This window comes from Halichoerus grypus, chromosome 3, assembly GCF_964656455.1.
Source record: "Halichoerus grypus chromosome 3, mHalGry1.hap1.1, whole genome shotgun sequence".
NCBI lineage: Eukaryota > Metazoa > Chordata > Mammalia > Carnivora > Phocidae > Halichoerus > Halichoerus grypus.
The window spans coordinates 109,191,415-109,214,551 of record NC_135714.1 but is presented as its reverse complement, the minus strand read 5'-3'; the positions used below and the strand labels follow the sequence as shown (position 1 = coordinate 109,214,551).

The following is a 23,137-nucleotide window of genomic DNA, read 5'->3' as shown; positions in this document are numbered from 1 at the left end:
ATAAAACATAAAGATTTAACACACTCACATGAGCCCATCCTCCGTTCCCTTTCTATTTTTGATGTTTGTGGGTTTTTTTCTATTGTTTACTTTAAATAACATACTTGAATGTTTACTTGAATATTCTATCAATTTTATTTTTTATTTTTTTAAAAGATTTTATTTATTTATCAGAGAGAGAGCACACACAAGCAGGGGGAGCGGCAAGCAGAGGGAGAAGCAGGCTCCCTGTTGAGCAAGGAGCCCGCCTTGGGACTCGATCCCAGGACTCCGGGATCATGACCTGAGCAGAAGGCAGACACTTAACTGACTGAGCCACCCAGGCATCCCACTATTCTATCAATTGTATTTATTTTTTTATTTTTTAAAGATTGTATTTATTTGTCAGAGAGAGAGAGCACACGCAGGGGGAGCGGCAGGCAGAGAGAGAAGCAGGCTGCCACTGAGCAGGGAGCCTGATGTTGGACTGGATCCCAGGACCCTAGGATCATGACCTGAGCCAAAAGAGGCAGACACTTAACCGACTGAGTCACCCAGGCATCCCTATTCTATCAGTTTTAAATAGAATCTCTTATATCCTCACTCTGTAGAGTGAGAATATATGACCTAACCCTTTGTTCTATCTTCCAATTTTTGTTTTCTTTATATTAAGATCTTAACCTTCTTTATTGTGAAATAAAGCATACACAGAAAAGTGCCCCCCCAAGTAAAAACCCACAAATGTACAAGTTAATGGGTAAAGTGAACAACCATGTAATGGCTACCCCAGTTAAGAATTAGAACCCCCAAGGGTGCCTGGGTGGCTCAGTCGGTTGGGCGTCTAACTCTTGATTTTGGCTCAGGTGGTGATCTTGGGGTCATGGGAGCAAGCCCCACATGGGGCTCTGCACTCTGAGGGTTGTCTGCATGAGATTCTTTCTTTCTGCCTCTGCCGCTCTCCCCACTTGTGTGCACAAGCACGTTATTTCTCTCTCTCGAATAAATAAATCTTAAAAAAAAATTAGAACCCCCATGTGTCCCTTCCTATACACAACACTTTCCCCCCTCCCCTTAAGGAGGAAATCACTTTCTTACTTTTCTTTATGGTTTATCACCTAATAATGTATCCCATAGATTTGCCTAGTTTTTTTAAACTATATACAAATGAAATCATACTATAAGTAGTGTATCATTTTGAATTTCTGAATAATAGAGTATGATGTCTTAATTCATTCTAGATATTGCCAAACCATTTTCCAAACTTTTATACTAATTTACACTTCCATTGGCAGTGTTTGAGAGTATGACATATTATGGACGATATTTCTTCCTTTCATTTACATTGTCAAAAGTGATCATTGTATCTATTATGTAACCATAATGTGCTTCTTTATGCTTCGTTCATAGATTCATTCTAAAATTTAAGAATCCATAAACAGCTTTATTTTATGAGTGTGTAGATATTCTTCACTGCAGAACAATATGGTGTGCTAGCATTGCACTTCCTTCTGTATGGTTTCAGTGTCATTATCCCCTAGAAACAAGATCAAATGGATTCATATTTCAGATTCCATCAGTATAAGATAATAAATTCGCACTACGGGGCGCCTGGGTGGCTCAGTCGTTAAGCGTCTGCCTTCGGCTCAGGTCATGATCCCAGGGTCCTGGGATCGAGCCCCGCATCGGGCTCCCTGCTCTGCAGGAAGCCTGCTTCTCCCTCTCCCACTCCCCCTGCTTGTGTTCCCTCTCTCGCTGTGTTTCTCTCTGTCAAATAAAAAAAAAAAAAAAAAAAAAAAAAAAAAAATAAATTCGCACTACTTTTGAGTGAGAGTCATATATACATAGCTACTGATTTTTGTGGTACAGTTTCTGTTTTTCCAAGAGTTCCTGATTGTTCCTTTTCTCCGTGCCTTCATGATATCACATTCTCATTGTTTAATTCCTGCCTTTCTAGCCACTTCTCAGTCTACCTCTTTAATTCTTCTTTGCCTAAACATTAATTGTTGGTAGAGATACCCGAGACTATTTCTTAGGTTAGCAGATTTCCAAACTGTGCTCCCTAAACCCTTAGAATGTTGGACACTCTTTTAGAGAATCTTTAAGGTCGAGGTCAAAACTATTTTCATAGTAATATTAAGATATTATTTGCCTTGGGCGCCTGGGTGGCTCAGTTGGTTAGACGACTGCCTTCGGCTCAGGTCATGATCCTGGAGTCCCTGGATCGAGTCCCGCATCGGGCTCCCTGCTCGGTGGGGAGTCTGCTTCTCCCTCTGACCCTCCCCCCTCTCATGTGCTCTCTCTCTCATTCTCTCTCTCTCAAATAAAAAAAAAAAAAAAAAAAGATATTATTTGCCTTTTCCCTTGTTGCTATCTGTACGGATGGCACAAAAGCAATGGTGGATAAATCTGCTGGCCACTCAGCACAAATCAACCCAATGACACCAAACCATACTAGCAGTCATTGTATTCTGCCACATACTCATAGTGAAAAAAACAAACATTGCAAATTTCACCTAAGAATGTCCTTGGTGGAACAGTAAAAATTATTAATGCGATTGAAGCTTAAGCATGTGAGTCTTTTAATATTCTGTGTGATGAAATAGGAAGTATACATAACTCATTCCTGCTGTATATTAAAGTATGATGGTTGTCTTGAAGAAAAGCACTGAGATTGAGTTGTAAGTGGACTAGCTCCTTTTATCATGGAACCCATTTGTACTTGAAAGAACACCTGACACCAGACTAGGTTTATTCATGCTTAGATAATTTGGCAGACATTTTCCTAGAAATGAATGAAGTGAACCTGTCATGTCAATGGAAACAACTGATGATATTTGTTGCCAGTGATAAAATTCAAGCTATCAAGAGAAAATTGGAATTTGGAAAACATGTAACTACAGCATGAGCTCAACAGCTTCCCATGGTTAAAGACTTTTTACTGATGAGATCAGTAGTGATTTCAATAATATATCTTTTGATGTTGTGTAATGAGGGGTGTCAATATTTGGAAGTTCTGAATAACTAAGCCAATTATTTTTTCAAATGACTAAAAACATTACCAAGTCGTACATTGGTAAGACAAAGGGTAAGAAAGACTATTGGCTTTCTTTTTCTGACTTAAAATGTTTTCACTATTATTACATAGTCCTTAAATATGAGCAGCCATATTTATTACTATTTAACTGTTTGATTCCAAGACAATAAGCACAAGTGAAAATATATTACATAGAAAATAATTCAGGGTTTCATGGATATTCTGGATCAGGACTTGGCAAACTATGGCCCATAGGCCAAATCCTGACCACCACCTACTTTTATACAGGTGCAAGCTAAGAATGGTTTTTACATTTTTTAGTGGTTAGAAGGACGTATTTTTTGTGACACATAAAAGCTATATGAAGTTTGAATTTCAGTTCCATAAATAACTTTTATTGGAATACAGCATGCTCATTCGTTTACATATTGTCTGTGGCCGCTTTTCCACCACAAAGGCAGAGTTGAGTCGCTGTGAGAAAAACCATATGTGGTGCTGTCATCACTTTGTACTATTGCTAAAAGGCAAATATCAAGAGAGGGATCTAATAAAATTCCATAAATGTTTTCCAAACGGTGATGAATATGTTTAATTAAAAGCTTTTGCGTATAAACGCAGTACCTATCTGTATGAAAAGACATTTTCAAAGTTGAAATATATAAAATCTCATTACAGGTCAGCATTAATAGATGAGTATTTGGAACAGATTTTTTTTTTAATTTTTTTAAGATTTTATTTATTTATTTGAGAGAGAGAGAATGAGAGAGAGAGAGCATGAGAGGGAGGAGGACCAGAGGGAGAAGCAGACTCCCTGCTGAGCAGGGAGCCCGATGCGGGACTCGATCCCGGGACTCCAGGATCATGAACTGAGCCGGAAGGCAGTCGATTAACCAACTCAGCCACCCAGGTGCCCCGGAACAGATTTTTTTTTTTTTAAGATTTTATTTATTTGAGAGAGAGAGTGAAAGAGCATAAGCAGGGGGAGCAGCAGAAGGAGAGGGAGAAGCAGGCTCCCTGCCCAGCAGGGAGCCCGATGTGGGACTCGATCCCAGGACCCTGGGATCATGACCTGAGCCGAAGGCAGATGCCCAACCATCTGAGCCACCCAGGCACCCTTGGAACAGCTTTTGATGACAGGTCTAGAGTGTTTTCTGACACTAGCCACCAACAATCCATTAGTTCTCTAATTGTCCTACAATTCAATTCAGTTCTGACACTAACTACCCAGAGTTAGTGTCCAACGTCACAAGTTAAAGGACTCATTCCCACAAGTCTGCCCTCACTTCAGACATCAGCCACAAGTAGGGTACCCAGGCCATCCACACTTTTGCCCATCCAACTACAAATCAGTCACCACACCCCCTCCTTAGGTTTGAGAAGTTGCTAGAATGGTTCACAGAACTCAGAGAAACACTTTATTTATGCTTACTAGTTTGTTATAAAGGATACAAATACAACTCAGGAACAGCCAGATGAAAAAAATGCACAGGATAAAGTATGGGGGAGGAGGTACTTAGAGCTTCCATGCCCCCTCTGGGCATGTCACCCTGCCAGCACCTCAGTGTATTTGTAGAAGCTCTCTGAATCCCACCACTTGGGAGTTTCTCTGGAGGTTTCATTACTTAGGCATAATTGATTAAGCCATTGGTCATTGGTGATTAACTCAACTTCCAGCCCCCCCCATTGTAGTGACTACAATAACAGCCATACAAGCAATGTACACGTTGCCAAGGTAACCTGCAAGACCACTATGTTTATCAGCCAAAACAGGGGAGTCCTTGACCCTTCAGACCTCAACTTGTTCACCAATTTCGGAGGGAGAATGGGAGACATGGGATGACAGAGGTTCTTCTTGGGGTGTTGAGCCTGGAGGCGTGAAGAGGACTCAAACAGGGAGCAAAAGGACAGGCCTCGCAGGAACAGCAACTGCACAAAAGCGTGCCCCCTCTTCTTGAAGGATTTCTCAGGGCAAGAAGCAAGGACATGACCAGGCCACCAGTCTGGCCGTAGGTCATCTGTAAAAGTAAAAATGTGCATCTAAGCTGGGGCCACACTGCTATGTGGAGCCTTGCTTATCCCTGCAGGCTTTGCACTGAATTGACTCTCTTTCAGGAATTGGAAACATGAGTTTTCTAGCCAGAAAACTAGAAAGCATCTTTATTTTTTTTTTAAAGATTTTATTTATTTATTTTAGAGAGAGAGAATGAGAGAGAGCACATGAGAGGGGTTAGGGTCAGAGGGAGAAGCAGACTCCCTGCCGAGCAGGGAGCCCGATTTGGGACTCGATCCAGGGACTCCAGGATCATGACCTGAGCCGAAGGCAGTCGATTAACCAACTCAGCCACCCAGGCGCCCTTGAAAGCATCTTTAGAGGCACAAACCAACAATACTTCTGCAGCCAGAACTTCAGACTTTAGAGGAAATGTCTCAATTGCTGCCTTCTGAGCCTGTCCCTGAGAGGGATTTCTTTCCTACCGCTCCTCCTTTGACTAGATGAGTGGCAAAATTGAGTTGCATGAGAATAGAAATTACAGGAGGCAAGAGCTTCAGTGCCTTGCTTACCAAGAGGATTTGGAGACAGACTGTCCAGCTGTCTTCTTTTTTTTTAAGATTTTATTTATTTATTTGACAGAGAGAGAGACACAGTGAGAAACACAAGCGGGAGAGTGGGAGAGGGAGAAGCAGGCTTCCCGCTGTGCAGGGAGCCCGATGTGGGGCTCGATCCCAGGACCCTGGGATCAAAGACTGAGCCACCCAGGCGCCCCCAGCTGTCTTCTATTAAGCTAGATAGTGAAATGATTTACAAAACTAAAATAATGCACTATTCACTCAAAAAAAAATTTTTGTATTGAAAAAGTTATTTTTCATTAAAAAAGTTATTTGCATTAACATTTGTGGGTAAGCAAGGTAGAATGAGATCATACTGGAATAGAGTGGGCCCAGATCCAGTAACTGGTATCCTTATAAGAAGAAGGAAATTTGGATGCAGATACAGAAATGAGAATGCCACATGAAGCCAAGGGGCAGCAAGGATTCTCCTTCCACCAGGAGAGGGGCGTGGAATAGCTCCTTCCCTAGAGACTTCAGAAGGGACACGGCCTTGTAGACACCTTAATTTTGGACTTCTAGCCTCCAGAACTGTCAGAGAATTTCTTTTGTTTAAAGTCACCAGTTTGTGGTGCTTTTTTACCAGCAGCCCTAGGAATCTAATACAACATGTAATGGGTTTATTATTATTGTTAAGTTAAAAGTATAAAAATAATAAATTTTAATTTAATGTGTTAATATTGATAAATATAATACTCATAAACAAAAGCTCTTTAGGGTCGGGGCGCCTGGGTGGCTCAGTCATTAAGCGTCTGCCTTCAGAGCGGGTCGTGGTCTCAGGGTCCTGGGATCGAGCCCCGCATCGGGCTCCCTGCTCAACAGGAAGCCTACTTCTCCCTCTCCCACTCCCCCTGCTTGTGTTCCCTCTCTCACTGTGTCTCTCTCTGTCAAATAAATAAATTAAAAAAAAAATCTTTAAAAAAAAAAGGTCTTCAAGTTTTAAAAGTACAAACAGTTCTGAGACCAAAAAGTTTGAGAAATACTGTCCTATGTCCTTTTCCTTCCCTAGACTCCTCAAAATCTTAACTATGCCTGTATTTCATCTACCATATAAACACCAGTGATTGCAAGTTTTTTTTTTTTTTTTTAAGGCTTTATTTATTTGAGATAGAGAGTGGGAGCATGAGCTCGGAGACAGAGAAGCACGCTCCCCACTGAGCAGAGAGCCCGATGCGGGGCTCAATCCCAGGACCCCGGGATCATGACCTGAGCCGAAGGCAGCCGCTTAACCGATTGAGCCACCCAGGTGCCCCAACAAGTAATTTATTTACTTATGATTAGTATTTGTTCTTTAACTAATGAGCTGTCTGCTTCACATATTTCAGGATTGCTCTATTATCAAAATCTTTTACCAGTCTCAAAATTCTTTCAATTCCTTGGGAGTACAAAGAACATTCTCAGGGTCATAACATTTTCCTTTGTAAATATGTATCTTTTTGCTAAGATTTTTCTTAGTATTATATACTGCTATGCAACCAATTCTGCAAGTTTCTTTTTTTTTATCTTAAAATATTAGATTGGTTTGTCCTGGTTTTAGGGAAGCTTTTTAAAAACGAATACATCAGTTTATTTCTCTATTTTATTCACTTTCCAATATGTCTGAGTTTTACCTGCTTTAGAAGACAGGTGGCTGAAAACAGGGCAGATGAGCTATATTGTGGGAAAAGGCCTTGCCACCTTTTTATAGGAGGAATATTTATCAGAATTCCAGACTGGATGCTAAAATAATAAATACTTGAAGATGTGTTACATCTGCAACATTCAAAGTATACTTTCCAGTTTGGCAAAAGATTTGGCACTGAAGAAATATTTAGGTATTTTGGACTAGTCATCCCACTCCTAGAAATTTATCATAAGCCATTAAACACAAAGAAAACAAAAATGACAGCATTTGTCTTTTTTATGTTTGTTTGAAATAACACATGCTGGGCACCTGGGTGGCTCAATTGGTTAAGCGTCTGCCTTCTGCTCAGGGCATGATCCCAGAGTGCCAGGATCAAGCCCCTCATCGGGCTCCCTGCTCAGCGGGGTCTGCTTCTCTCTCTGCCCCTCACCCTGCTTGTGCTCTCCCTCTCTTCTCTCTTTCTCAAATAAATAAATAAAATCTTAAAAAAAAATCAGTTTATGTAGGGTGTTAAAAAGTTTGGGAAATAGGGGCGCCTGGGTGGCTCAGTTGGTTGAGCGACTGCCTTCGGCTCAGGTCATGATCCTGGAGTCCCTGGATCGAGTCCCGCATCGGGCTCCCTGCTCGGCGGGGAGTCTGCTTCTCCCTCTGACCCTCCCCCCTCTCATGTGCTTGCTCTCTCTCATTCTCTCTCTCTCAAATAAATAAATAGAAAAAAAAAAAAAAAAAAATCTTTAAAAAAAAAAAAAAAAAGTTTGGGAAATAGTGGTGATGGTTGCACAACATTGTGAATGTAATGCCTCTGATTTGCTCATTTAAAAGTGGTTAAAATTGCAAGTTTTATGTTTTATAGTTTTACCACAATTTAAAAAATTAATAATGTAATATACTCAAAACTCTAATATCATATACTTTATTTTTTTTTAAAGATTTTATTTATTTATTTGACAGAGAGAGACACGGCGAGAGAGGGAACACAAGCAGGGGGAGTAGGAGAGGGAGAAGCAGGCTTCCTGCTGAGCAGGGAGCCCGATGCGGGGCTCGATCCCAGGACCCCGGGATCATGACCTGAGCCGAAGGCAGACGCTTAATGACTGAGCCACCCAGGCGCCCCTAATATCATATACTTTAAATCAATGAATTGTATGATGTCTAAATTATATTTTAATAAAGCTCTTAAAAAATCAGTCTATGTATAGAGCTAAGCCAGAAATTTCTGTAGAAGTCAAGTTAAAGGGAACTGGTCTAGTCCCTTGAAAACTGTCTTAAGCATCCTATTGGACTGCTTTGTCTCTGGTACTCAGTAAATATTTTTTAAGTGAATCAATAAACAAATGAACAAATAAGTGGACTTAAATGCAATATATGTAAATCTGTCTATCTGGTGTCTGGCTATGAGGTTGCAAGTTTGGGTTTGCGAATGTGATAATCACTGTGGTCCCTGTCCTCTTAAAATATAGTCATAACTCTCATATACCGTTCTTTGTTTTACAAATACTTTTAAAAAGAAACGTGCATTTGGTGAATCTTTTCCTTGTCTATTCTGATGAATTCAGTCCAAGGAGAGACGTGATTGCCTACCTTCTGATATGAAAACCTGAAGACCTGGTAGGTGTCAAAACACAAAGAAAATTACTAGACTAGCCCCCAGAATCTCCATTCATTTTGGAGATACAAAAGAGTGAATTAAAGACATGACCCTACAGCAGAAATAAGAGCAAACCCCAGAGTCCTGATGATACAGTTCTGCAAGCGACAGCAAACCTATCTCTTCTCAAGGTAGATTTTATTACTTAAAAGGGCTTCCCATTACAGCTCTCAAATTACCAATTTATTTTCTCCTACTTTATAATCTAAGACAACATTGGTATAAAATGACATTTAGAAAGAAGCCAGTGAAGTAATAAGTGTACAAACATATTTATAGTTCCAAGTAAAAAATAAATTTGCATTGCATATTATCACTGTCTATCAATTAGCCAATTGTTTTTTGAGGAGTTGTTGATGTGGGAAACAAAGGCAGAAGAAAAATTAGTAAATTTCCTTACTATCTACAGCCCCAATTGACAAGTTCTTAAAACAGGCAGAGTGACATTCCTGTAGGGACTCAACTGCCTCAATGCTGCTACTTGGCTAAGGGCAAGAGGTAGTCTTAGCCCAACCCCCAGGATCCTGTAAGTCTCCTTTAACATATAAAAATTCCTTTGGAAACTTCCTTTATCTCTACCCACCCCCCCGCCCCCCAAGATACATGTTAGCAATCATCCCCCAAGCATATGACCCATGGATACACATCTGAAGGGTCTCATTACTGAATTTTTACTAAACAGTAAGAAATGACCTTTCCTAACAATAGCAAGCCCCCTCAGGATCCTGGAAACCTTGTTTCCAAAATACCTGGGAGGCTTACACTATCCCTAACCCCCTCCCAACTTGAAAGTCTATAATGGGCCGCTCCTCATGACCCCAGTGCAGCTCTTTCTGCCCACAGGTCCTGTCCCCGTGCTTTAATAAAACTACCTTTTTGCACCAGACATCTCAAGAATTCTTTCTTGGCCGTTGGCTTTGAACCCTAGGGTCTTTCCTACGTCATTGTGACTTGGGGAAAGGATGCTTAGCAGGTGAAATTGTTGGTGTAGGTTTACAGTTGAACTTGAGTAAAAGGATCAGTAATTGTCTTCTGCCTGAGTGTAAGGACTTAAAGTCAGATGTCATCTACAGGGCAAGGGAAATGGATCAAAGGTTTGAGTTGGTAACAAGTGTCTCTAAAACATACAATAATAAAGGCAACTACTTTGTTGACTGAGATGGATGGAAAAGTCGAGGAGTAACTGCTCTGGAAGTGAAAGGAATGATTTCTAAAGACATGCTTTAACTTTTCAAAGAGCCATCATGCATTTTTAAAAGCAATTTCAGAAGGTTAAGAAGGGAAGATGTAATCTTTATGGTTGAAGAAAATACAGGGAAGAGGTTAGCATTTCTTTGCTCATACTTGTCTCTGCTTTAAGTTGCCAAGATGAGTTAACGTTTAAGATTTAAAGAAGCTCCGCTGCACGTAAGTGCCCAAATCCACGCCCCAGCTCATCCTACTCTTTCTAACACATGTGTACCCATAACGAAAGAGCAGAAGCAGAAGGAACACAGGCCCTCTTGGCTACTTGAATACTTCTGAGGTGCTGGTAACACCCAGAATATCAGGAATTCCTTTCCAAAATCTACGTTGTTTTACCGACTTTACATCCATTCTTTCCTTCAACAGCTAGTCTTCCCTTGAGTCCTTCAGAGCACGTGGTTCTTAAACCTGGCTGCACAGTAGAATTACCTACGGAGCTTTAAAAATACCAACTGCAAGCCAATTGAATTTGAATCTCTAGGGTAAGAGATTCAGCATAGGTTAAGAACAGCCACTTACCTAGGCTTCTAAAACTCCCCAGGTGATTCTATTATGTTCCAGGCCTGAGATCTGATTAGAGCCATGGCTCTTTGGGGTTAAGTATAACCCCTGGACAGACAGCAACAGCATCCTAGGAAACTTGTTAGAAATACAAATTCACGAGCCCTGCCCCACTTACTGAATCAGAAACTCAGGGTAGTGGGGTCTAGAAATCTGTTGTAACAAAGTTCCAGGTGATTTCAATGCAAGCTAAAATATGAGTACCACTGATTCTAAATGGGTGTTTTTGAAAATTTAATGTGTAGTTGAATCATCTTATTCAAATGCAAATTATGACTCAGTAAGGTTGGGATGGTGCTTGAGATTCTAAATTTCTAACAAGCTCTCAGAGGATGCTGCCAGTCTACTGACCACACTTTGAATAGCAAAGTGCTAGGATACAACTTTATTTCTATGGAATTATCCAGTACATTATATAGGAAAACAGTTACACCTCAGTTAGTCACGGGTTTATATAAAGAATAGACTTTTCATGGTAAGTTTACCTTTTTTTTTTTTTTTTAAAGATTTTATTTATTTATTTGACAGAGAGAGACACAGCAAGAGCAGGAACACAAGCAGGGGGAGTGGGAAAGGGAGAAGCAGGCTTCCCACCGAGCAGGGAGCCCGATGCGGGGCTCGATCCCAGGACCCTGGGATCATGACCTGAGCCGAAGGCAGACGCTTAACGACTGAGCCACTCAGGCGCCCCCCCCCTTTTTTTTTTTTAATTAACACAATCTGGTGAATCTGCACATTAGCTCCTTTGGTCCTGAGGAAAATCTTTCTGGGTCTTGGTCCAAAATTTTCTAAAGTGTTTTCAAAGTTCTTCATGAAATCATTGGCTTCCTAGGATTCTGCCTATAAGAATATTCCTAGAATTAAGTTATTCTACTCCTGCAAAAACGGTCCAAATGGTACCTCTATTCCCTTTGTCTCACTTGCCAAAATCTTTCATTTCCAAACCCAGTTTCTATAGCGGCCTCTACCCAGCATCCCCATTCTCAGTCCTATAGTTATCTCTAGATTTTAATTGCTTATAACATTTACTAGCATAAATCTAATTATATCCAAGAATTATATCTAATTATACAACATTCAGATAAGTATGGTCTGTCAGAATGCTAGTTTCCCTGGGATCACTCATATTTGGGGGAGAAATCTGGCTCTTGTTGCAGATACTGAATACTATTCTGCTAGAGCCTCCCTTCTTTCTGCCTTACCTTGTTTGGTTTATAATAGAACTAAGGAAGAACACACACTCAATTCAAGTTTGGATACATTAATCAAATGTGACACGTGTATTCTGTATTCAGAATAAATCTTCTTGAATATATGAAATAATTAACTTTTTATATAGACTTTTATTGTGAAGTATAAAATATCTGGAAATGATTTAAAAACTTTTCAGTTACAGTGTTAATTAAATAATCTTTATGAGAGAAAACACATTAAAAAATTACATTCATAACAAACAATCTAAAATTCATTCATATGTTAAAATAATTAATAGTAATTACAACATTAGCAAATCATGAAATTCAGAAACTTTTGTAACCACAGATCTAAATCAGGGGTCTCAAACTCAGATGTGTTCAGGGCTAAGAAGGAAACACAAAGTAGTGAAGTAGCCTGATAAAAAAGGGGGTCTATCAGACTGTAGCAAACTAGGGAATGCATGCCCAGTCAAAAGACTTTTCAAATTCAATTTTGAAATATTATGTACACTGAATAAACAGCTGTGGGCCAAGCTGGCCTGTATTGACTGCCAGTTTGCAGCTCTGGCCTAAATGAATTTTTAGCAGTTTATGTACACAATTCTCAAAATGGCAGACAGCACTTTTTAAAATACATATGTTGTCACTTTATATATATAACTATTATATACATATATATAACACTTATGTATATAACTATTAGTGTTATATATATAACATATATACCTTACACATTATATATATATATACATAATGTTACCTATATATATATATATATAGAAAGCTTGAGTCACTACGTTGGGATAAGTGGATATAAAAACTTTAAGAAAAGGTATTTTGCACCTTGAATTAATCAATTGAGGAAGTTGCGTGGATAATATTCTTAAAAACATCTGGTTAAGAGATGAAATTTTTAAAATACTTCCTTTCACATTTATTTGGGAAAAACTAGTTATGCCTAAAAGTTAATTAAAATGAAATGAAATTTCATTCTTTTACCAACAGAAAGTCATACACCACAGTACATTATTGCTTAGTAAGAAATATTTAGGTAAAAAATAAATATTGGTTTTACTAAGGTATAATTCAGAAAGCATTCAATCATATTACCTCATTACATACTACGAAAATACTTGTAATTCATTTGACAATAAGTCTTACTTTATCTTTAAAGGGTATTTTGTTTAAGAATTTTAATACATTTTATACTTTCAGTTAAAAGTAAAGGTTCTAGTCTGAAGATATAAAATTGCTATAGGCCAAATGGCTGTAACCAAATAGGTCTGGTTTGCTATGCCAAAGCAGTTTTACAGAATTTACAATTTTGTATACCATCAATGACTTCACATTAGTGACTTTGAAATAATTTTTAAAAAGTTAAAGTGATGGAGACATTAGTGATAAATAAAATCTTTTAAAAGGCTGTGAAGGCACATTATAATTCAAATATCCTTGCTAGATCAGGAATACATATTTTAAAATAATCCATAGACAACACAGATTTCAAACAAATAAAACTCAAATACATTTATTCCAAACCTTGATACAATTCCCAAAAATATTTTCTACTTTTTTCAAACATTTTAGATCTTAGCTTGAGAAGTTTAACATAAAAAGCACCAAATCTAACCATATAATCTTCCACTTAAAAAAGTTAGTAGTTATTATATCTTTTCTGTAAAATGAAGTTATATGGAACAAATCAATTTCATATTTAATTTATGAAATTAAAAAGCCAAAGCTATTAAGTATATCTAACTAAAGTTAGATGTTTAGCAAACCCAGAGTAGGTATATAAGAAAATGTTAAGACACAGTATCAAGTAATGTAATAGGTCTTTCATTATTTCCATTTTTCATGAATTGAAACTTCTTAAGTAGGGGAAATATGTTTGGCATCATTTTCTAACCTCGTATTTGGCAAAGTTTTAAAGTTCAGCCAAGTCATATGCATCTTATCTGTATTCCCACATTTGTTTTAATTATTAAAGCTACTTAAGTAGGAAGCAATCAGGATTTTTTTAGAATTCAAAGTTAACAGATCTTATACATCATTAAGTATTGCCATGGCAGGGGCGCCTGGGTGGCTCAGTCGTTAAGCGTCTGCCTTCGGCTCAGGTCATGATCCCAGGGTCCTGGGATCGAGCCCCACATCGGGCTCCCTGCTCGGCAGGAAGCCTGCTTCTCCCTCTCCCACTCCCTCTGCTTATGTTCCCTTTCTCGCTGTGTCTCTCTTTGTCAAATAAAATCTTAAAAAAAAAAAAAAAGTATTGCCATTGCAGAAATTAAAGTTGAAGATAAGAAAGAAACATGTTCTCAAATCAAGTCAATAGTAAAACTATCATACAAGGGTATACCATACATGCTGATGTATTACAAACTTAGCTTGATTTAGCAGTTCTTTAAAAACCAATAAGGTTTCTATGAATAAATTTATTTTAATTAATAAATTATTCACAATTAAAAATTTAAAGTTTTCATAAATAGTAACAACAGACTGGATATTGTGTATATGGGAGTCCCACAAAACAATAACAAAATACTTCAACATTATTTCATCCAAATATTGGTTTAAAATTATTCACATGTATTTAAAGATCATTGTTGACTGATCATAACAATGAATTCCAGACTAAATTGATAGCAGTTATATATATAGTGCTGTCTGCTTGTTCTTATCATCAAAGGATGAAAAACTCCTTTTGTAAGAAACATGATGGCCATACTGGTTACATACAGTGATCCAATTAGTTAGCATATTTATGGAGGAAGCGTTCAAATGCATCATAGATGGCTCGTCTAAAATTAAAGATGAAAGAAAAACTATAAGTAATGAGCAAAAAAGGAAGACAGTACTTTTATTATAAGTTACTTCCAAAGTTACCTGTGGCTTGCAACCTGACTTCCTCTCCAACTAGCTTTGAAAGAGGCAGGTACCTGAGGGTGGGTGTTTGGATCCGTGTAACTTCACCACAGCTGCAGAAAATCTCAAATGTGCTTTCAACTGATGATGAATTCAGAAGTACCATCCTTTTCTGTGATGCACTTTTTTTGTGCCTTAGAACTTACATAATATATGCATTTATATAATATATATATGCAATATAAAATATATATGTAGGTATGTGACTTGTTGAAAACTAATTGGCTATATAACTTTTCATAATGTAGTATTCAACCTATTTCATAACTTATGATAAGGATGCTTTTTGTCCAGAAAAACACATGTTCCTAGCAACTGAACTAAAAGCAAAAGCCTTAGTTTCCAATATTACCTTCACAGAGTGTTTTACTATATTAGTATTTAATATTGTGTTTTAATATATTTATATTATTTAATATATATTTAACATATTAGTATTTAATATTAATATTTTAATATTTTAATTGGACACTTAAGGTGACATCTAAAAGTTGGTTATTTAACGAAATGAACTAAATGAGTGACAATGTACAAAGAATTATTTCTTGGATTAAAAAGAGCTAAAACATGTCAGACATATAATACACACAATTCTTCTATTATATAGCGATACAGCTGGCAGTTTTGAGACACATTATGCCCAGGGCACTGATCTAAGCACTTCATGTGAATGAATTTATTTAACCATTAATGATAAATATATCCCAATGATACCTTTTGCCATCAAATTTGAAGAGAAGTAGAAATAATATAGGCTATCAAAAAACTAGAGTTATAGAATAAAGGTTTTTATAACTTCTACTAAGTACTGGAGTCATATAAGGTTATTAACATTAAAACCAATATTTCACTTCTCATTTAAGGTTCAATATTCACTTGCTACTGAAAAACAGCGCTGACTATTCCATAGATGCTCATGCCATCTGAGAGAAGAAAGTGGAGTAAAAAAGCAAGTTTTACAAACCCTGGTATTCCTCCCTATACCCTAAAATACCTGGCTATTAATATTTGAAGAGGGTAAAAACACACAATAAAATGTGCCTATATATGCTACTTCCCTAGTTCTTTAAAAGAAAAAAGAAGAGGATGGGATAGGAAAAAGTACCACAATGTGAGAATTGAGGGAGGCAGGGAAGAAAAAAGAAGACTAAAACATAAAATAAAAATACCCTATCTTCTCTATTTTTTTGAGGCAAAAATATTCCAAAAAACAAGTAAATAAATAGATACCTGTTTAGACCAATCATCTTACCTGAAGAGTCCTTGTTTAAAAAGATAAGCACTAATATGACCCCCTTCTAGATAACGGATTTCACAACCAGGCCAAATTTCTTGTAAACTTCGAACTCCTGTTCGTGGAATATAAGCATCTTCTTTGGCTTGAACCACTATAATGAGGCTTGGGTCAACTGGAACTAGGGATAGAATTTTAAAAGATACAATATATACACCTTTAAAAAGCTCTAAGATTTTTATATAAATACTATTAATTGTATTAGAAAATAAAATACAATTGACAGTACATTAAGTGAAACATCTGTCAAACTAAAACTTTTTTTTAAAAAAGATTATTTATTTATTTATTTCAGAGAAAGAGAGAGAGAGCACAGACTAGCAAGGAGCAGGGGGTGGGGGGGAAGACAGAGAGGGAGAAGCACACCCTCCGCTGAGCAGGGAGCCCCACCTGGGGCTCGATCCCAGGACCCTGAGATCATGACCTGAGCTGAAGGCAGCTGCTTAACTGACTGTGTCACCCAGGTGCCCCTTTAAAACTTTATGATTAAGTTAAAATCAACAATAATATAGCATAATATCATAATATTCATCTCTAATACAATGAGATGAACATTCTAAAGAAGATACAAAATCCAATATATATTTTTAAATTTAAATTCAATTAATTAACATATAATGTATTATTTGTTTCAGGGGTACAGGTCTGTGCTTCACCAGTCTTATGTAATACTCAGTGCTTATTACAACACATACCCTCCCCAATGTCCATCACCCCATTACCGCATCCCCCTCCCCCCGACAAAATCCAATATAGTTTTAACTAACTAATAAGATGGTTTTAGATTTTCATGGATAAAATATGATACATTTATTTATTCATTTATTTATTTAAGATTTTACTTATTTTTAACAGAGAGCACACGCAGGGGGAGCAGCAGAGAGAGAGGGAGAAGTAGCCTCCCTGCTGAGCAGAGAGCCCGATGTGGGACTCGATCCCAGGACCCTGAGATCATGACCTGAGCTGAAGGCAGACGCTTAACCATCTGAGCCACCCAGGCGCCCCAATATGATACATTTAAATAACCAACTTATCCTGGAAAATACATTCTGGAGCGAACAATAAACATGTTCTTGAAAATATGAAATTATTATGTAAAGCATCTTTAAAAATATTTCACAAATATTTACACATCAGCAAACATTATTAATTTCACATAAAAATTGGTACCTGAGAAATTTGCCACATGAGTACATTCATCCATGACTCCTTTCATGAATATTAAAGACTCTTTCTGAAGATTGTTTCTTCTTTGTTCTTTACTGAGTAGGTGATATGACTGAGGACTGCAACTTGTATAATTACTTTTGTTGGTTGAAAGCGTTTGATTGAAGCACTGCATCTTAGAGGTATCTTGCAACAACAGTCTTTCTGATGTGGCACTGATAGATGTTTTACTAGATTTATGGCACTCACTAGGTTTTTGGGATACAACTTGGTCTGTCATATCTAAATTTAAAGTTCTAGAAACCACATTAAGGTTAGTTAGCTTGTCTGCACTGATAGGGAAGTGTTTCACAAACTCTTGTCCCATTTTGAAGGAATCTGTCTGAATATATAAAAGAAAACATCATTTAGTATAAAATACATTTTATTTAACAACCTTGTTAAAGACAAAACACAAATTCCATCAGTGAATAAATGAATAAATAAAATGTAGTACATACATACAATGGATTATCATTTAGTCTTAAAAGGGAATGAAATTCTGATACATACTACAATATGGATGAACCCTGAAGACACTATGCTAAATGAATAAGCCAGACACAAACGACAAATATTGTATGATTCCAACTTTTATGAGGAACCTAGAGTAGTCAGATTCATAGAGACAGACAATTGAGTGGGGATTGCCAGGCGCTGGAAGGAGGGGGAATGAAGAGTTACTGTTTAATGGGTACAGAGTTTCGGTTGAGTAAAATGAAAAAGTTCTGGAGATGGATGGTGGTGATGGACAGAGGTGATGGTTGCACAACAATGTGAATGCACTTAATAACAACATTGACCTGTACACCTAAACATGGTTGAAATAGTACATTTTATGGTGCATATATTTTACCACAACTTAAACAGTAACAAAGAATAAAGAGATGTCAAAATTTATCTGAGGACTAAGATAAATAAAAGACTTATACTATATTGCTAAATGTCTCCTCTTAAAAAGTAAAGGGTATCATTTAGTCTGCATCATGTTTTTATTGCCAAAGATCTGAAATCATGATCTGCCTGAATCTTAGAACTTCCAAAAGCCTTATGAGTGTATCCTGGCAGTAATACATCAGCCACCTCAAATCCCTTTCTCAGGTTGAACTAAGAAGAATGAAGAATTATCAAGGAAAAAATATTGCCTATTAAAATCTCAAAAGTATGTACTAAGTTTAAGGACTTGTAAGTACAACATAATTTAAGTAAAAATAAACTCTATTAAATACTAAGGGCAGAGTCAAAAGAAAAAAAAATGACAGTCTGGGAAAATATATTTGTAACTTACATGACAAAGAGCTAATCCTTTAATTTATTAAGAGCTAGAAGTGAATACAAAGCCCAAAATGACAATAGAAAAAGTGAGCAAAGGACATGCACATAAAGGTCACAGACAATGAAACATATATAGCTCTTAAACTTGGAAACATATCCAATTTCACTTATAATTAAATAAATTAAATAAAAACAATACCAATTTCACCATCAGGTTGACAAAAAACAAAACAAAACCCTTAAGTTTGCTAACACACTGAATTTGTGAGATTATGGGGAAACAGATACACATGTTCCTGCTGGTAGTATGAATTGACACAACTAGAATTAGACAAAATCTAATAACATTACAAATGCAACATTTCTAGGAATTTACACTTGTGAAATGACATATGTACAAATTTATTCATTGCAGCACTGTTTGTTACTAGGGAAAATGAGAAACAATATCAACAGGGTACTGGTTAATAAATCATGGTACATCCACCCATATAGTTGATTATTCTGCAGCAGTAATAAAGAAAAGGAAACATTTGTGTATAGTCCATAACAAAAGGTAAGAAAAAAGTTCATATTTCTATTGGTTTGAAAAATTCCTTGAAATATTAATAAATAGTGGGTTATTGAGGGAGATAGGACTTAGGCAAATTGGGAATAAGGGTAGGACTTGTTTCATTATGTGTCTTTTTATACTTCATGATGCTTGAACTATATGACCATACAATCTATTTAAGAAATTAAGGAAGGAAAAATTGGTTGAAGGCAAGGGGGAAAAAAAAAACAACCTGGCTAACAGAACAAATCATTGAAGTCATCCAGATCAAAGAAATATAAAAGGGAAAGGGAAAGGAAGTTTAGAAACATTGAGAAATGTAAGATCAAGCACCCTAAAATTACTCAGAGTGGTACACCAACAACTTTAACTGCTTTTGATCGGAAAAAGTTTTTATAACAAAAAATAAGGAAGCCATCTTGACATTCCTTGACTATGCATTACTGTGAACTAGTTCTGAGACAAAAAAAACTTGTATATAATCACCAAGAGTCAGAGGCACAAAGAAAGTGCTGGGTAAGATCACACTGCCATTTCAGACAATCAAAATTTTTGATTCTCCCTTCAAAAAATTTTCACATTGAGTTTTCTCATAAGCTCTCAAATATAGGCATCTTTTTGCTTATATGTACAGGGGAACACAAGGAGCTAACTTGCAGGTAGAGGTATTTTGTAACAAAGTTCTTAGGCAAGTAATTATACAAGATAGACTTACTTTGTAAGAGTGAGATTTATAGTGGCATAATTATAAAAAGTCCTAATTGATAGCAGAGATTCTCGTTTCCTTTCTGATATTTCTTGAGATTCTCAGTAACGTCCAAACTCAATGTGTAAAATTAAAAATTCAGAAAAAGAAAAAAATTCATGAAAGGAACTGGTTACCTTAGGAGACTAAGAGGGAACCAATTCATTATCCTGAAAACTGGTAGGTTATGGTAAAGAATCAAGCATTTATCTTGCCTTTCCTATATGAACTGAACTACTAGGTAACCAAATAATAGCTAGATAAGTGCCTTTTTATACAAGCATTCAAACAAATAAATAAAAAAGAAATGACAGAATTAGAATATCAGCATTTTGCAGCCCTCCACTAATTAATAGACATAGGTATTAAACATCAGTGGAGGCTTACATCACAAAATACAGACAACCAGACATTATGTGCTTCCTATACTCCTACCAAAGAAACAACAACTGAATTTAATCGAGACTCTAGACCCAGCTGCCAACTTCCAGGCAATACAGAGCATGCGTGAACATGCTAAACTGTACCATGAGAATGCAATAAAAAAATAGCTACACTTGGGATGCCTGGGTGGCTTAGGCAGTTAAGCATCAGCCTTCGGCTCAGGTCATGATCCCAGGGTCCTGGGATCGAGTCCCACATCAGGCTCCTTGCTCGGTGGGGGGTCTGCTTCTCCCTCTCCCTCTGCCTGCTGCTCCCCCTGCTTGCGCTCTCTGACAAATAAAAATCTTAAAAAAAAAAAAAAAAAGCTAGAATGTGAAAAATTCTACACATAAATAGCCTAAAACTTCAATAGATAAATTATAAAAAAAGGGAAAGGAATAGAAGAGAATTTACAAATTAAAAGATACTTAAAAGCACAAATAAAAGAACTGTGTCTAAGGATACACATTTGGACAATAAAATTATTTTAAAGAGAGAAGGAAGTAATTACTATAAAAATCAGGATAATGATTAATAGTGGGGGGAGAAGGGCTTTTTAATTAGGACACATGGAAGTGGTTTCTGGGTTGGTTGGTCCATTTCTTGCTTTTCTTTTTAATTTTTTTACATTTTTAAATTTTTTCCTCTCTTCCCCTATGATCCTCTGTTTTGTTTCTTAAATTCCACATGAGATCATATGACAACTGTCTTTCTCTGACTGACTTATTTCACTTAGCACAATACCCTCTAGTTCCATCTACATTGCTGCAAATGGCAAGATTTCATTTTTTTGATGGCTGAGTAGTATTCCATTGTGTATATATACCACATCTTTATCCATTCATCTGTCAATGGACATCTGCACTCTTTCCATAGTTTGGCTATTTTGGACATTACCGCTATAAACACTGGGGTGCAGGTGCCCCTTCAGATCACATTTGTATCTTTGAGGTAAATACCCAGTAGTACAATTCCTGGATCTTAGGGTAGCTCTATTTTTAACTTTTTGAGGAACCTCCATACTGTTTTCCAGAGTGGCTGCACCAGCTTGCATTCCCACCAACAGTGTAGGAGGGTTCCCCTTTCTCTGCATCCTCACCAACATCTGTCGTTTCCTGACTTGTTAATTTTAGCCATTCTGACTGGTTTGGGGAGGTATCTCATTGTGGTTTTGATTTGGATTTGGATTACCCTGCTGCCAAGCATTTTTTCATGTGTCTGTTGGCCATTTGTATGTCTTCTTTGGAGAAATGTCTGTTCATGTCTTCTGCCCATTTCTTGACTGGATTATTCGTTCTTTGGGTGTTGAATTTGATAAGTTCTTTATAGATTTTGGATACTAGCCCTTTATCTGATAAGACATTTGTAAATATCTTCTCCCATTCTGTTGGTTGTCTTTTGGTTTTGTGGACTGTTTGCTTTGCTGTGCAAAACCTTTTTATCTTGGGGCGCCTGGGTGGCTCGGTCGTTAGGCGGCTGCCTTCGGCTCAGGTCATGATCCCAGGGTCCTGGGATCGAGCCCCGCGTCGGGCTCCCTGCTCAGTGGGAAGCTTGCTTCTCCCTCTCCCACTCCCCCTGCTTGTGTTCCCTCTCTCGCTGTGTCTCTCTATGTCAAATAAATAAATAAAAAATCTTTAAACAAACAAACAAACAAAAACCCTCTTTATCTTGATGAAGTCACAGTAGTTCATTTTGGCCTTTTGTTTACCTTGCCTTTCGAGATATATCTAGCAAGAAGTTGCTGCAGCCAAGGTCACAGAGGTAACTGCCTGTGTTCTCTTCTAGGATTTTGATGGACTCCTGTCTCACATTTAGGTCTTTCATCCATTTTGAGTCTATTTTTGTGTATGGTGTAAGGAAATGGTCCAGTCTCATTCTTCTGCATGGGGCTGTCCAATTTTCCCAACACTATTTGTTGAAGAGACTTTTTCCCATTGGATATTCTTTCCTGCTTTGTCAAAGATGAGTTGACCATAGATTTGAAGGTCCATTTCTGGGTTTTCTATTCTGTTCCATTGATCTATGTGTCTGTTTTTGTGCCAGTACCATACTGTCTTGATGATTATAGCTTTGTAATAGAGCTTGAAGTCTGGAATTGTGATGCCACCAGCTTTGCTTTTCTTTTCTTTTTCAACATTCCTTTGGCTATTCGGGGTCTTTTCTGGTTTCATACAAGTTTTAGGATTATTTGTTCCAGCTCTGTGAAAAAAGTTGATGGTATTTTGATAGGGACTGCACTGAATGTATAGATTGCTCTAGGTAGCATAGACATTTTAACGATATTTGTTCTTCTAATCCATGAGCATGGAACGTTTTTCCATTTCTTTGTGTCTTCCTCAATTTCTTTCATGAGTATTCTATAGTTTTCTGAGTACAAATCCTTTGCCTCTTTGGTTAGGTTTATTCCTAGGTATCTTATGGTTTTGGGTGCAATTGTAAATGGGATCAACTCCTTAATTTCTCTTTCTTCTGTCTTGTTGTTGGTGTATAGAAATGCAACTGATTTCTGTGCATTGATTTTATATCCTGCCACTTTGCTGAATTCCTGTATGAGTTCTAGCAATTTTGGGGTGAAGTCTTCTGGGTTTTCCACATACAGTATCACATCACCTGTGAAGAGTAAGAGTTTGACTTCTTCTTTGCCAATTCAGGTGCCTTTTATTTCTTTTTGTTGTCTGATTGCTGAGGCTAGGACTTCTAGTACTATGTTGAACAACAGTGGTGATAGTGGACATCCCTGTAGTTTTCCTGACCTTAGGGGAAAAGCTCTCAGTTCTTCCCCATTGAGAAGAATACTCACTCTGGGCTTTTCATAGATGACTTTT

The 23,137-nt window shown here is 37.3% G+C and overlaps 1 protein-coding gene and 1 long non-coding RNA gene across 4 annotated transcripts in view; one reads left to right on the top strand and one right to left on the bottom strand.

Moving 5' to 3' along the window:
• Positions 1 to 15,759, top strand: part of LOC118527568 (uncharacterized) — a 29,189-nt gene extending 13,430 nt beyond the window's left edge. The window contains exon 3 of the long non-coding RNA XR_004913168.2: positions 15,680 to 15,759. This is a non-coding gene — a long non-coding RNA (uncharacterized LOC118527568). The remainder of the gene's footprint in view (positions 1 to 15,679) is intronic.
• ABHD18 (abhydrolase domain containing 18) overlaps positions 12,022 to 23,137 on the bottom strand; it is a 53,082-nt gene continuing 41,966 nt past the window's right edge. For all 3 annotated transcript variants that reach the window (XM_036079420.2, XM_078069225.1, XM_078069226.1), the window contains 3 exons: positions 17,281 to 17,659; positions 16,069 to 16,231; positions 12,022 to 14,692 (listed from right to left, as the gene is read on the bottom strand). In XM_036079420.2, coding sequence (XP_035935313.2) covers positions 14,641 to 14,692; positions 16,069 to 16,231; positions 17,281 to 17,659 — 594 coding nt within the window. In that variant the 3' untranslated portion in view covers positions 12,022 to 14,640. The remainder of the gene's footprint in view (positions 14,693 to 16,068; positions 16,232 to 17,280; positions 17,660 to 23,137) is intronic.